Raw genomic sequence first — 14,547 nt, 5'->3', positions numbered from 1 at the left:
AGAGCAGCCTGAGCAGGGGCAGCAGATGCAGGTCAGCCCAGAGAAGCCAGCAAGGAGGAGATAAGTTTAGTACAAGTGTTTATTGTCTTTTCCCCAGAGGACACATACAAATCAGGCCGGACTCCAGCTCCTAGATGGAGTCCTAATGAGGTTAGTTCACATGCGTTTAAAAAACAGCTCTTCTACCAGTACCGTTACATCAAAACATTAAAAGCTGAAAAAAAAAAAAAATCCCCTGGAAGTTTTCAACAGCAAGTAATGCTAGTCACACATAACAGAGACAGACGGTGTTAGGGGACTGAAGGGTATGTACAAGTTATCTTTAAAAGACACAGTGAGTCACTGCTATCAAGTAAGACCCCCTGGCTCGCCCGAGGGGGACAACCTGGCCACCCCAGGGGTCTGCCTGGCTGCAGCACTGTTAGCCAAAGCAGGGAAGAAGGGATGGATAGCCACCACCAGCAGCACAGGAGGTAGCTGCTAATTGCAATCAGCCAGGGAAAGCCTTTGCCCTCCCACGGCGTGGGTACAACCTTTGCAGTGAGGAAGAGCCCTGGAGTGAACCCAGCCCTGGCTAAGCCACTGCCGTGGTGCCAAACGTGGTTATGAGAGCTGAACTCGTCCTGGGTTTCCGGGGGGAGATGGCCCAGAAGGATGAGTGGGCAAGAAAACATCCATCACCCTGTCCGCACCCTTTCGGGTGGGAGATCTGGGTCCATCCCTAGTCAGTGGGATGGAGCAGGGGCTCTCCCTGCTCCACGGCAAGCAAGGGGCTGCCATGGGGAAGGGGCCTTTGCTTGCATCCCGCTGAGGTTCCAGGGGCAGCCTGTGCTGAAATGGGCAGCCACAAAGGATCTGTTTCGGCTCGTGCTTGTTTCCCCCTGCCTCCTTGGCCCCCAGAGCTACTTAGCTTGAAGCCCTGGCAATGCTGTGCAAGCCAGCCAGGGTGGCAGGACCATCCCCTCCCCTCTCCAGGACCGCATCCTGCCCCAGGGATGCCTGAGTAGTCCCTAACCCTCTCCCAGGGGATTCATGGTTACCCCAGGGCTGTCCTGCAGAAGGAGGGGAACCTGCCCCAGCCCATGCTGCCAGCCAGCCTGCCTGCCCTGGGGAGCCAAATTGAGCCTACAAACCAGCCCAAAACCTGCTACCAACATGCACTGCAGTAAAACCACGCTGGAACAGAAGCAGCGAGTCAAACCGCGCCTCGGCCCTGCAGAGAATTCGTAAAACCCAGGAGCAAAGCAAAGGAAAACCAGCAAGGCCAAAACATCCCTAATTCTACAGCCTCTGAACCTAGGGCTAAGGCAGCTCCAGCTGAGGCAGGGGGGAGGCAGCGAGGGGGGCACGGGGAGCCGGCTCTGCCCGTGCGGAGTAGGAGCATGGCAGAGGGGAGCAGCCGGTGTCACCGTCGGCGGGTGGCAAAACTGCCCGTGGGCATCAGGAAGGGGCTGGCATCACTAGTGGTTGGTACTGCATTGCTACGGAGTGAAGGAGCCACTGCCCCGGACCCCTGCCTGAGGGGCTGGTGCTGGGGGCAAGCCCGTGGTCCCAGGCTTTGCACTCCAGGCAGAGGGAACTGGAGAAGGCTTCCCTCTGTGGCGTAAAACATCCCCGAGCTGGTGCAGACGGGAAGGGAAAGGAGAAGCCGACGTGGGGGCATGAAGCGTCTCCGGTCTTCCCGGCACACCAGGAGCTCGGTCGCAGCACTGCCCTGCTACCGGCTGGTGTTTGGCCCCGGAGTCGCTGTTGGCCGTAAGGCAGGAAGACTTGAGACTGAGCAGAAGCTGCCAAGGGGGGAAGAGGAGGGTGCGCAGAGCATGCGGGGGACACGGGGCTCCCCACTGCTGGGGTTTGTCCTCCGGCCGCTGCTGCCGGGCTTCCCACCGCGTCTTTTCCAGGTGTCTTTGGTTTCCCGTTACAGAAACGCCGGTGGCATTTTCTCCTCCCGCAAGCTGCTCGGGGCGAGCGCGTTAGGCTGGGAACTCGGTGTTGTTGTGGTGCCTGACGTGCTCATCGGTGACGGACAGGTAGGTGGCTCGCATGCTCGGGGAGTACTGCAGGGAGAGGACACGGGGGGGTCAGCGCACCCCCAACCCACAGCGTGCCCCTGCCGAGCCCCCACCAGCCACATCCTACCCAACCCCTGCACTGCCACGTGCTGCTGAGCTGCCAGAGAAAGCCCGAGGATGAAGAGAGAAGATTGCTTCCCATTTGTATTAATCCCCAATTAATCTGCCAGGCTGTCGTGGGTAAGGGGGCCAGACCCTGGGTCACAGCTTTTTGAGGGCTAGAAAAGAAGACACCCTCCCCCTGCCCCAGCCAAGATGCTTCAAGTGCCTCATGCTGTGCTTTGTCCCTTCCCACGCTGCTGGGACATTGGCCAGGTTCGTCTTCCACCTTCCTGACTCCAGCCTGGCGGCAAATTCAGCCCCAATCACCGCATCTGGATGCATCCGATCCCAAGGGGCTCACACTGGGATGCCAGCCACGGGCTTGAGCTCCCCTCCCTGCACCGGCATGGGGATGGTGGCACCCCAGGCACCGGCTTGGGCTGGCACAGCAGTGGAGCAGGATGGGTCTCTACGGCAGCTGAGCTGGGTTGTGCCCCCTGATCTTCCCTGTCCACACACAAACCTTACCTCGGGTGTGCTGGTGCTCACCGGGTGCCTGCGCTGGCAGTCGCTGCAGGCTGAATGCCCCCGGGGCTCCCCAGTCAGGGCAAGGTCCCCTCGCTGCACTGGGAAGGGGGTAGCAGCGAGCCCAGGGCAGAGGCCAAAACCTCCAGCCCCCCCACATCCTGCCAACGCTGCAGAATTAAATTTCTCCAGCATTTTACAGAAGGGAGGGACACCCGGCCAGGCATTAAGGAAGATTATTCCGAGTTTGTTATTTTGGACCGTGAAAGTCCTTCCTCAGGGATCTGAATCCTGGTTAAATTAGACCATTCAGGGTGGGGAGAATTGCTCAAATTAATCCCCGTCGTGTTCATCCCCCCCAGGGAAGAGGCTTGCCAGCTGCCAGGTCTGCACAATCGGATTACAGCCTCCCGCGCTGGCGCGGCTCCACACTTTCACCTGATGGCAAAAATCTTCCCCAGAAGAGGTGAGCACGATGTCCCTGCTGTAGCAGCGTGCCTGGAGCCGTGTCCCCAGCTCCACCGTGGTGCTGCTGCCATGCCCGTGAGGGCTGAGCCGGGGGGGGGGCCACTACTGCTTTGGGTAGAGGCATTGAAGAAGATTAAATGCTGTCAGAAAAGGAGGGGGAAAAACTGTGCCGAGAAAGGGGATGGAGACGGGGACTGTTTCCACTCCCAACGCACGGGAGCTTCAAATCCTCTTGTACCTGGGCTGGGGACAAAATGTGGCCCCGTCCCTCCCGAGCCCTCCGCTCTCTTCCCGAAAGCAAACCAGCCCCACAGGAAAGGAGACGAAGGGAGGCACCGTGGAGGGGAAGGAGGATGGGAACCCAGCTGCTGCCCCGGGATGAGGAGGAAGAAGGAAGTGGGTGAACTTACTCTTGATGGGCAACTTAGCTCCAAAATAATTGATGCAAAAAAAAAAAAAAAAAAAAGGAAGAAAAAAAAGAAAAAGAAATAAAGCAGGCATTAACAGACAGGGTGGGTTTAAACAAACAGCAGGGAAATGTAAACATGCACGGGTGACTGTGACAAACATCTTTCGAAAGCCAGAATAAATAAGAAATAAAGCAAGGAAGAGCAGCTGAAGGGAAGACTATTTTGGTCTCCTCTGAGCACGTGGCTGGTGACCTCTCCCCACAGCCTCCGCGGGCCGGCTGGGAACTGGGTTAGCAAGACGGGCAGGAGGGATGCGCTCACAGATAGGGCACGTCCTCTGCAAGGGCAGGAGGAGGGGGCCAAGCTCACCCATCCCTGTCCCCATCCCGGCAAACCTTGTCAGTGCCCCAGGCGAGCGGCTTTCCGGCAAAGCAGAGGGTCTCCGCTCCAGCCGGCTAAGCACCCCCCACCCCGGCACGTGGGGCATCACAAGAAGGACTTGGCCTCGGCCGTCCACCGTACCGTGGGAGGAGGAGAGCCTCTGCCGATCAGGGGGACGTTCTCGTAGCGGGGGTTTCCACCGAACAGCACGGCTTGGTTCCTGGAGGGGGAGAGCCTGTCAGAGTCAGGGGCGTAGCGAGACCCTCACCATCATCCTGTGCCCCCAGTGTGGGGTGATGCTCCATCCCCAAGATTTGGGGGGACACCCAAGGGTCAGCGCCTTGGAGGAAAGGGGTCTTACATGTACTCGGAGACAGGGGCATTGGAGATGGTCTGCGCCGGGGGGTGCAGGCTGCTCTGGCTGCCCAGGCTGCTGCTGTAACTGCAGAAGCTGCGGAGCTGCCCCCGGGCCGGGTTGTGGGTGGCGATGCGACGCGCCTGTGGGTTGAAGGGGTCTTCCTCGTCCATGTCATCATAGTCCCGGTCCCTGCGGGGACAAGGTGCGAGCGCTCACCCACCCCGGCCCCAAAGGCAACTCCTCCCCCGCCCCGTGCCTGGCTCCCATGCCACGCACGCAGCCCCCGTGCCCCCCGGTGAAGGCAGACCCACCTGCCAGCAAAGTGCTTCCAGGCACGCGGTGTGGCACAGATGATGGTGGAGAAGGAGGCGGCCACCAGCAGGGAGAAGAGCACTAGGTAGAGCAAACCCTCCACCCCGTCGTAGCAGATACCGATGAGGGCGTCCAGGTAGTCCTGCAGCGGGAGATGGGATGGGGCAGGGCTGGCGATGGTGGGGGGGGTGACCCCAGGAGCTGCACACCCCTGTCCCAGTCCCCCCTCCTCACCTTGTGCAGCCCCCGGCAGTCCAGCATGGCTGTGAGCTGGTGCAGGCTGGTCTCTGAGGAGTTGAGGAGCTGCTGGACCCCCAGGAGGTCTTTCTGTGGGAGAGAGGTGGGGGTTAGGGCAGTGCTGGGCAAGATGGGGAGCAGAGGGGGAGCACGGGGCCCCAGCTCCCCCCACCCTGTACCTCGGCGGTCGGGAAGAGCGGCAGAGCAAACTGTATCAGGCCCTGGATCTGGATCTGCATGGTGGTGAGCGAGCGCTGGAAGACGGTGAGAGCCTGCAGGGGGGGAGTGGGGAGCAGTCACAGAGCTGCCCAGCCCCTGGGGACACCCCCTGCCCCAGGCAGCACGAAGCGGGGTGCCCAGGTCCCCCGTACCTGCTGGAAGGGGTTGCTCAGGCTCTGGTCACAGTACAGGTAATAGTGAACCACCTCTGCAAAGCAAACGAGAGACATCGGTATGAGCGTTTCAGGGAGCAGAGAGCAGCGTAGGGGTGGCAGAATGGCAGCAGAGAGCACCGGACCCCCAGGAAGGTTTTGGGGGAGCACTGGGGTCCTACCCCAAGCACATCTCCACCCTGCAGCCGGCTCTCACCTGCGCTGATGTCACTCTCTGTCTGGTTCATGATGAACTTATCTGGGGCCACACAGAAGTCGCTGGTGCCCTGCGAGGACGGGAGGGACATCATTGAGGCTGGGAAGGATGGCACGGGTCCCTCGGCTCTGTCCCGGCACAGCTGGTACCCCCCCCCCCTTCCCAGCCCCACTTACCACCGCTGCTGCCGTGTCCACAGCCATGGAAGCCCAGCTGAGGATGAGCGTCAACAGCCCACAGCACAGCATCCTGCGGGGAGAGGGGTGAGCACACCACGGGGTCCGGCTCTGCCGCTCTCAGCGGCTCCGGCACCGCCGAGCCTGGCCACAGGGTACTCACGTGGTGAGGAGGCAGCGGGAGCGCTTGGCCAGCCCCAGACAGGCCAGGAGGCAGACGGTGAGGACGAGGATGAAGAAGAGGAGATAAGCCAACCACCTGGGTGCAGAGGAAGGCTCCGTCACGCGTGTCCACCTCCCCAGCCCCACCAGGAGATGCCCCGGCAGCCCAGTGCTGTGGCCCCGCTCACCGGTAATACTCGACGTAAGCAACGTGGCCGGCCAGCTCGGTGAGATCGGTGCTGGTGCCCTGCCAGACGGGCAGCCCCGAGAGCTGGAGGGCGATGCTGCTGGCCAACTGCTGCATGAACTTGAGGGTCTGCAGGTAGTCCCCTCGCGCGGCCAGGAGCTCGTTCAGCCGCGCCAGGTGCTGCTCCAAGCCCACCCGCATCTGCAGCGTGGTGCCTGCCACCTGGGGACGGTGGGACGGTCGGCCCCGCTGGGACGGCGCCAGGGGCTTCCCTGCCATCAGCCCCGCACCCGGTGGAGCCGCTCACCCTGTCCGTGGGACACCGACCCTCCAGGAGAGCAGTCCCATGTCACCCCCCCCCCCATGCTCGAGCTGGATCCATCCTTCGGGACAGCCCTGCCACGGCCCCCACAGCCCTTCCCGGCCACAAAGGCTCCATTCTGTGGGGTGACGTCACCCTCCCGCACTCGGCGCGGCATGGCCGCCCCAGGGGCTTGGCCGCAGAAGGCAAGGCTCAGCTGGCAGCACAGGACGCCTGGGTCCCTCCAGCCAGATGCCTCCCTTCCCAGTCCTTTAATCAAACCCCAGGTGGAGAATCAATGCGACCCTGGGGGTTGTGGTGGGGGTCAGATGGGGGGGACCCTGCCCCGTGGCCCTACCAGCGAGTCGATGCCGTTCAGGGTGTGGTTGGCATGGTCCAGGGCGTAGAGCAGCTGATAAACCCCGTCGTTGGTCTCGCTGTTCCCGTAGAAGCCGATACCGACAGCCGCGCTGTGGGAAGAGAAGGGACCCCCAATTAGAGGGGAGGGAAACGCTCACCCCGACATGGGTGCCTTGCCTTGGGGCCAGGGAGGATGTGGGGACACAAGCTGGACAGGGGACACGCCCCAGAGCATCCTGGTTTTGGGGGACCCCCCACCCCTGGCAGGGCAGAGCCAAAGCAGATGGGATAACGACATCACTGCGATGGGGACCTGCTCCCTGACGGTGCCTGTGGGCCCTGGGGATGCCCGATCCTGAAGCTGCTCCACGGGCTGGACACGGCAGGTTTGAAGCTCCTCCTGCCAAACCCCGAGAGACTGAGGGCGGAGGGGCTGGGCAAAGCAGATTAGGGGAATCCACTGGAAGCGACGTCGCTCCCGATTAAACCTGCTCCCAGGCTCACTCCCAGGAGGGCAGGCGGGCGGCAGGCTGGGGGCCGTGCCGCGGCCGCACCAGGCCCCGTGGCGAGCTCACCGTGGCTGCTTTGATGCTCCCCGGCACCTGGTGTGCCAGTGGGCGAAGCCAGGCTGGAGGTCGGAGCCAGCTCCGAGGAGGGATGCGCTCCTGCCCTGGCCAGGCACGTGCCTGCATGCGGTGCTTCCTCCCTCCCCGCGGCAGATGCCAATAAAACTGACAGATACCAGCCCATTCGCCACGATTCAGCCTTCAATGGCCACAAACAGCCTCGGCGTGGTGCCGGAGGGGGGGGGCGTGTTTCAAAGTCCCAGGGGAGCCGCAGAACCATCCCCTGCCGGCGTATGCCCCAGCCCTTCCACCACGCTTCATGGGGTGCCCCGAGGCTGGAGGAACGGGAGGGGGATCCTGCCAAGCTCATTAGTGCCATTTCCCTGCTCCGTACAATGCTCCCAGGCAGCCATCTCGCTCTGCCCAGGCAAAACCAGACCCTTTGTCTGGCGAGCAGGTCATGGCTGGGCAGCGAAAGGGCCCCGTGTCCCATCCCGTCCCCACCTAGGCCAGGCTTGCTGGGGGGCACACAGGCTGGCTGGCAAGGGGTCCTCTGAGCCACAGGCTGCCAAAAACCGAGACGGGCTTGGAAAGCCACAGGAGCGCTGCCAGGTGAAGAAGCGTCCCCTTGCCTAATTGCACTGGTCACAATTAAGGCTGGGTGCACGTGGGACCTGCCAGCTGGGTCACGCTGCTGCCTGCCATCTGCTCCGGGCTGGGATTAGCGACCCGGCCCCGCTCCTGCCCGGGATTAGCAGGGAAGGCAGCATGGCCGTTGCAGGGATGGGGACAGGACTGGCCCGCAGCCGGTCTCTGGGGCTGCCCCGGCATCAGTGGCTGCACGGAAGGAGGCAGGGATGGACCATATTTAATTGCACAGATCTAATTAAAGCCACTCATGGCTAGAGCATAGAGCCCCCTTGGTAATGGGGGGACAGCACCAGGTCCCCGTCCTCACCAGCAGATGAGCCCGGCGGTGACGGCCATCCAGGTGACGCAGCAGGAGTGGGGCCGCTTGGTCTCAGGCTCCTGGTCCCTCTTGCAGCAGCATAGGCAGATCAGGTAGACAGTGAGGAAGAGGAGGTTGAGGCCGAGGCAGACGGCAGCCACCAAGCCCAGGAAAAGCAGCGACTGGGAAGGAAAGAGGGGACAGTCAGCGCCTGTGACCATGGCTGCCACGTGCTGCAGAGCACCCAGCCAGCAGGCAGGATGCGGCCACATCCAGCGCCTCACGGGACGGTCACACGGGGAAAGAGGAAGCGTCTCCGTCCCCATCCCCATGGGGGGTCGCAGAGGCTGGGCTGCAGCAGCCCCTCTTATGGGTGCTGGGGCACCAGCACTGCCCCCGCTCCCCCCTCCCCAATTTAGGGGTCACAGCGGTCCATGCCCTGGGATGCGGGTCACCGGCGCTGCCCCCCCCTCCAATTTAGGGGTCACAGCAGTCCGTGCCCTGGGATGCAGGGCACCGGTGCTGCCACCCCCCCTTCCCCAATTTAGGGGTCAGGGCAGTCCATCCTGTGGGATGTGGGGCACCGGCGCTGCCACCCCCCCTCCCCAATTTAGGGGTCATGGCGGTCCGTGCTCTGGGATGCTGGGGGCCGTAGTAAGAGCCAAGTGCACGGCACCAAAGCGAAGTGGGACCCCCCCCGCCCAACCTTTGCACCCCCCCGAGGGGTGGGGTGGGGGCTCCGACAGAGCCGGCGCTGCCCCGCGGCAGCGGGAGGCCGGGGCGGGGTGGAGGGGTGCGGGGGACCGGTGCCGGCTGGCCCGGCGGAGGAGGAGGAGGAGGAGGAGGAGGGTTGCCCCCCCGGGGAAGAAGGGCGCTTTGTGCTGCCGTGAGATCAGAGCTGGCGCCGGGCGCCGCCGGATGAAAGGGGCGATCGCGCCGCGGGCAAAGGCGGGGGGAGTCCCACCGGCAAGCGGGACCCCAGCCCGGGGAGGGCTCCGTTTCTCCCCTCGCCCACCCAAAGAAGGGGAGGCGGGGAAGGGGTGGGTACCTGCTGGTAGTCGGGGTCCCGCGGTCGGAAAGCGGCGGGCACGGGCTGGAGGCGCAGGCCGCGGTGCGGCAGCCCGTGTAGCCAGGCCGCCCACCAGGGCGCCAGGTAATCGGCGCGGGCGGGCGGCATGGCGGGGCCGCCGGGGCCGGGCTGGGGCCGCCGAGGGGAGGAGGAGGAGGAGGAAGGAGGAGGAAGGAGGGGGGGTCGCGCCGCCACGCCGCGGGTCTCTGCCCGCTCTGCCCGCCCACGGCCGCGCCCCCTCGGCCACGCCCATGGCCACACCCCCGCCGCCCCGGAGCTGGGACCCGCAACCGATTCACGGCTCGGTGTTACCCCGGCGGGGGGCAACGCACCCGGCACCGCCCGGCTGTAGGGGACATCGCACCCCTTTCGATCCCTGCCATAGGGGAATCGCACCCCGGCACCGCCCGGCCATAGGGACATCGCACCCATCCACCCGGCTATAGGGGCACCACGCCTCATCACTGCCCTGCTATAGGGGAACCGCATCCCATCACTGCCCAGCTGTAGGGGCACCACACCTCATTAACTCCCTGCTATAGGGGAATCACACCGTGTCACCACCCTGCTATAGGAGAATCACACCCCATCACTGCCTTGTTACAGGGGCATCACACCTCATTAGCTCCCTGCTATAGGAGAATCACATCCCATCACCGCCCTGCTATAGGTGCAATCACCACCCAGCTATAGGGGCATTACACCCCATTAGCTCCCTGCTATAAGGGAATTACACCTTATCACTGCCAGGCTATAGGGGCACCACGCCTCATCACCGCCCTGCTATAGGGGAATCGCATCCCATCACTGCCCAGCTGTAGGGGCACCACACCTCATTAACTCCCTGATGTAGGAGAACCACACCCCGTCACCACCCTGCTATAGGGGAATCACACCCCATCACCACCTGGCTATAGGTACAATCACCACCCAGCTATAGGGGCACCACACCTCATCACTGCCCTGCTATAGGGGCGTTACACCCCATTAGCTCCCTGCTATAAGTGAATCACACCTTATCACTGCCAGGCTATAAGGGCACCACACCCCATCCACCCTGCTATAGGGGCACCATGCCTCATTAGCTCCCTGCTATAGAGGAATCAATGACACCCCATCACCGCCCAGCTATAGGGCCACCACACCTCATTAATTCCCTGCTATAGGAGAATCACACCCCGTCACCGCCTGGCTATAGGTGCAATCACCACCCAGCTATAGGGGAATCATACCCCATCACCGCCCTGCTATAGGGGCATCACTAGCTCCCTGGTATAGGAGAATCACTGCCCAGCTATAGGGGCACCACACCTCGTCACCGCCCTGCTACAGGGGCACCGCACCCCTTCCTCCACCACCTGCTGGGGCCCATGGGCCATAGGGAAGGGACCCTGCTGTTCCAGACCCCGCTCCAGCAGGCATGGCACGGCACAGCCAGGGTCCCCCAGGGCCCGGCCATCGCCCCACCACGGCCGCCTGCGGATGAGGAGGCAGCTCCAGGCGTGGCAAACTGGAGCCGACCCAAAAACTGGCCCCACCGGGCCTGCCCCAGGGACGGCACTGCCAGCACACCACCCCGCTGTCCTGGTTAACTATCCCAGCTGAAACCAGGACGGGTTTCCCGCCATGTCCGCTCGCGGCGCTGATCACTGCAGACCGGAGCCACCCCACTTCATCCCAGTGCACCCGAGACCCACCTGGGCGACTGGAGATCTTCCAGCTCAGCCCTGCTGCTCACCCAGCAGCAGACCTTGCCCCCCCCAATGCCGCTGGGGACCTTCACCCAGGGCTGGGTCCCGAGGAAGAAGGACCACCAGTGGCTCTCGCCAGGGTGCAGAGTGAAGCCACCGGCTCCCGAACGCCCAGAATGGCGAGCCGGGTCCCTGGGGGAGCCGCTCACTCAGGGCTGGTCCCGGCCGAACCCAGCAGCAGCCACCGTCCCAGGAACGTTTTTAGGAACATGGTTTCACCCCAGTGCTGTTGGGAAAGGATGAACCGGACACGGGGAGAACAGTTCAGGTTTTTATTTGTTGTAACACAGGCGGAGAAAGAAACCTAGAGGGGAATAGCTCATTTCAGCTCCTTCACGGCCAGACCTGGGGAGGAAAAAGAGATGACTTCATGGTTGGAAATGCTCGGCTCGTTACCATGACCGCCAGGTCTGCAGGGGGCTGGGGCAGCTCTCCCCCCACCTCTGCCTGGGGTGGGGGGCACAGCCACAGAAAGGGTGGCCAGAGCCCTCCAGTTCCCCATGGCACCAGTTGCAGGGAGAGCAAAACAGAGTGACCCGGAACGGAGAGGGGGACACGACATGTGCCGGGACAAGGCTGCTCAACAGCGGGAGCTCCACAGGGGCCCCTCCACGGGAATGGCGGGGGGGGGGGTCTTGCCACCCACCTCGATCCCAGCTGCCTGCCACCCCCGGCCCAGCTCTGCCCCAGCACGAGACATTTCCCTTCAGAGGCCAAAGCGATACCTGGGGGCAGGGACTGCTTCAGCTTCTCAGCCTTTTCCTTGTCCGTGATGACCAGGGTGTACAGGTACCGGCTGCAGCGCACCTTAAATTTCACATTGTCCTTGTTCTTCTTGATTTTGACCGCTGCAGGATGAAGGAAGAGGTCAGGAGGACAGCAGCAAACCCATCCCAACTCCTCCCTTCTCATCCCAGCCAGGAGGATGATTACTGCCCTCCCTGGCCCACCGGCACTAAAGAAAATCCAAATTATGTACTATTTTTACCTACATAGTTGTCACAAACAGCTACCACTCCAGCCAGAGGGTTCAGCCCACTGTCTCGCAGAGACGCCGCCCTGATTTCTCAAAGCCGACGTGTTTATTTTGAGGCTATTCTGCTCCGCAGCAGCGGTTTACGATGAGCAACATGAAAACTTTTATCACGTCGCAAATTTTCAATGGAGTGTGACAGTTCACGCTGGGCTTGTTATTCACCCGTGTCATCTTGTGCAACTGAATAGCTGCACTGGAGCTTGTCACACGGCTTCTGAACTCCGCAGCCAGCGCTTCCAATCTCCTTTATATCCCCCCTAAGGCCATTTTATCTAAGCAGTTCGCTCAGAGCCGTGGGTCAGTTCCTCTCCTTCTCTGCCGCAGACCCCTTGCAGCTCTGCTGCTGCAAAATCTGGAGCAAGTCAAAAGGCATGGGAATGCTTTGTAAAGGGGCTGTCATCAGCTACAACAGCATTTCAGTGTTGAACTATCCCTTCTCGCCCACACCAGTGAGTTAACAAAACATTTCCAGAATGAAAGTGCCTCTTCCCCCTGACAGCCGGATCCAAATAAGCAAGAGACGAGGGAAAACTCTTCACGCGTTGTTAAATACTGAGACAAAGCATTTCTAGTACTTCAATTATAACCCTCTTTGTATTTGGAACAAAGGAAAACTTGAGTTTGAGTATGATTCACTTGTCACTCTGATCGAACTCCCCAGCGTCTGACATCTTGCAGCTTTTCCAAGACTGCAGCAAGTCAGAGACAAGGAAATATTTGCAAATTGTTTCCAGCACGCTGCAGCTGGGGCTGGGCCAAAACACTCCAGGGTGAGCAGCAGAGAAAGAAACATAGCTGAGTGGGTGTAAGAGCACCTGCCCGGGTCAAACCCCAGTCCTGGACCCGAGCCCCCAACAGCAGACCCCACCTGCAGGGTCAGTCTCAGCATCCCTCTGCCCAGCGTGGCTTTGCTCATGGGCAGCAACCTCAGTCAACACCCAGCAAAAGCTGCTTTAAACGTCACCGACACTTTGCCTGACCAAAGCCTCGGCACCGTGTGTGCCTCAGTGCTTCCATGCCAAGGAGCTCCTCAATCTCTGTGAGGACATGTGGCCCCAGAGCCCTGCTCCTGCAGGGAAGAGCTCCTGTGCCAGAGCATCCCACCTTCCTCCTCCCCTGCGGCACAAACAGCAGCCTCGGCACTCACACTTTGCGTCCTTCCTCCTGGCTGTCAGCAGAAAATCCTTAATCTCCTCAATCTTACGAGGCTGAAATGTAAAACAGAGACTTGGCATACAGAAAACGACCGAAAGCTCACGCACTGGCTTCTGTGAGCACCCCGGCATCGCTCTCAGCCCCCACACTCACAGCCAAGACCCCCCCACCTACCCCGCAGTAACTGCCCCAGGGCATAGGGCACGTCTCTTTCCTGCAGCCCGGTCAGGAAGAGCCTCTCCTCCGACAGCAGGACCGTGCTCCAGACATAAACCAGCCAACGTGGGGGTCGGCACTATCACCCCCAGCACCGCAGGGCGCGGAAAGTACCCCCACCCTACCCGGGGCGAGGCAACCAGGGACCCCCCCCCAACCCGCCGGGCCGACAGGACAGCCGACAGCCCCATGGGGCGAGACACAAGGCCCCACACCCGCCCTCCTTCCTTCCTCCTCCCACCCACCAGCCACCTCCTCCTCACCATGGTTCCAAGCCGGGCTCAGAGCGTTCCAACCTGCGGCAGAAACAACCCAAGATGGCGTCAGCGCAGTCCCCAACAACGGCCACCCAACACCGGTCTCCCCTTGCCCGCCCCGCGCTCACCATCCACCACCGAGTCGCCCACGAGTCCCCTCTGTTCCCCCGACCCACCCCGGGGCCACCCGGCGCCGTACGGCCGCGGATGGCGGCGGATCCCGCACGACCCCCCCTCCACTACCCCCACTCTTACCTCCGCTACCTCTGCGCAGAGACCGGAAGTGAGCGCGCACTTCCGCATCCAGGTCTTAACCCCGCCCCCCTACCGGTACGGCTCGGGCGAAGGGACAAACAGGAAAAGGGGGTGGTCGCGCGTTCGCGGTTTCTGCGATGAGTTGGCGGGGTCTCAGCCGCCGCTGCACGGCTAACGGAGGGTATGCAGGGAGCACCGGGCAATCCCGGCCTTCCCGATCCATCCGTGCACCGTCGGGGAGGAGGAGCAAGGCCGCCTGGGTGGGTGGGCAGCCTCCCGAGCCCCAGCATCTCTCGGGGGGGGGGGCCTGGCGCAGGGCTTCAGCCCTGCGCCAGGCCCCCCCCCCCCGAGAGATGCTGAAGCTCGACGGCTCGGGTAGGGTTGTAATGGAGCAGCTTTGCCACAAGAGAGAGCTTCAGCCACGCTCAAAACCCCAAAACCACCCCAACTCTCTGCAAGTATCCTTGGGGGTGGATGGCGGGGGGCGAGGGAACCCCTCCTGTCCCTGTCCCTGCGCCCCCTCGGTCCCTCTCGCCCCGTCCCCATCCTGCCAATCCCTACCTGGGGCAGGACCAGTATTTGGGGATGTTGGGGTGCTCCTCAACGATGCTGGTTTGTGGATTCTTTGGTGCTTGGGTGGGGTCGGTGGGGACAACGGGGACAGTGGGGATGATGGGGGCAGTGGGGCAGGGGGCTGCATACCCTCCTCTTGGC

The 14,547-nt window shown here is 62.3% G+C and overlaps 2 protein-coding genes across 4 annotated transcripts; both read right to left on the bottom strand.

Moving 5' to 3' along the window:
• Positions 1-61: 61 nt before the first annotated feature.
• Positions 62-9,317, bottom strand: TTYH2 (tweety family member 2). 3 transcript variants are annotated; one of them, XM_069799392.1, is made up of 15 exons: positions 9,143-9,317; positions 8,104-8,276; positions 6,578-6,689; positions 5,920-6,140; positions 5,733-5,828; positions 5,570-5,642; positions 5,394-5,463; positions 5,177-5,232; positions 4,985-5,077; positions 4,803-4,895; positions 4,568-4,710; positions 4,260-4,445; positions 4,040-4,118; positions 3,518-3,535; positions 62-2,057 (listed from the first exon to the last, which is right to left on the bottom strand). In XM_069799392.1, exons 1-15 carry the CDS (start codon positions 9,269-9,271, stop codon positions 1,974-1,976), a joined length of 1,626 nt encoding a protein of 541 aa, XP_069655493.1. In that variant the 5' UTR covers positions 9,272-9,317; the 3' UTR covers positions 62-1,973. The 3 variants fall into 3 exon arrangements, with proteins under 3 accessions (XP_069655493.1, XP_069655495.1, XP_069655494.1); XM_069799394.1 differs by having other exon boundaries at positions 3,518-3,530; XM_069799393.1 differs by lacking the exon at positions 3,518-3,535 and having other exon boundaries at positions 9,143-9,316.
• A 1,855-nt stretch (positions 9,318-11,172) lies between these two features.
• On the bottom strand, positions 11,173-13,956 carry RPL38 (ribosomal protein L38). The gene is made up of 5 exons (XM_069799389.1): positions 13,834-13,956; positions 13,585-13,617; positions 13,098-13,158; positions 11,640-11,762; positions 11,173-11,259 (listed from the first exon to the last, which is right to left on the bottom strand). Exons 2-5 carry the CDS (start codon positions 13,585-13,587, stop codon positions 11,234-11,236), a joined length of 213 nt encoding a protein of 70 aa, XP_069655490.1. The 5' UTR covers positions 13,588-13,617; positions 13,834-13,956; the 3' UTR covers positions 11,173-11,233.
• Positions 13,957-14,547: the final 591 nt, after the last annotated feature.

The sequence above is a fragment of the Haliaeetus albicilla genome, chromosome 12 (assembly GCF_947461875.1).
Source record: "Haliaeetus albicilla chromosome 12, bHalAlb1.1, whole genome shotgun sequence".
Taxonomy (NCBI): Eukaryota; Metazoa; Chordata; class Aves; order Accipitriformes; family Accipitridae; genus Haliaeetus; species Haliaeetus albicilla.
Note: the sequence above shows the minus strand (reverse complement) of the source record. Positions and strands in the feature narration are given on the sequence as shown.

Bases quoted from the DNA above. Each gene is read 5' to 3' on its own strand.
- RPL38 (XM_069799389.1), bottom strand. The intron at 11,763-13,097 runs GTGAGTGCCGAG...TTCATCCTGCAG, and splicing joins CAGGAGGAAGGACGCAAAGT to CGGTCAAAATCAAGAAGAAC. The intron at 11,260-11,639 runs GTATCGCTTTGG...TTTCCTCCCCAG, and splicing joins GAAGCAGTCCCTGCCCCCAG to GTCTGGCCGTGAAGGAGCTG.
- TTYH2 (XM_069799392.1), bottom strand. From the start codon at position 9,271: ATGCCGCCCGCCCGCGCCGATTACCTGGCGCCCTGGTGGGCGGCCTGG. The intron at 6,690-8,103 runs GTGAGGACGGGG...CTCTTCCCACAG, and splicing joins ACCGCCGGGCTCATCTGCTG to CGCGGCTGTCGGTATCGGCT. The intron at 5,078-5,176 runs GTACGGGGGACC...CCCCCCCTGCAG, and splicing joins TGAGCAACCCCTTCCAGCAG to GCTCTCACCGTCTTCCAGCG.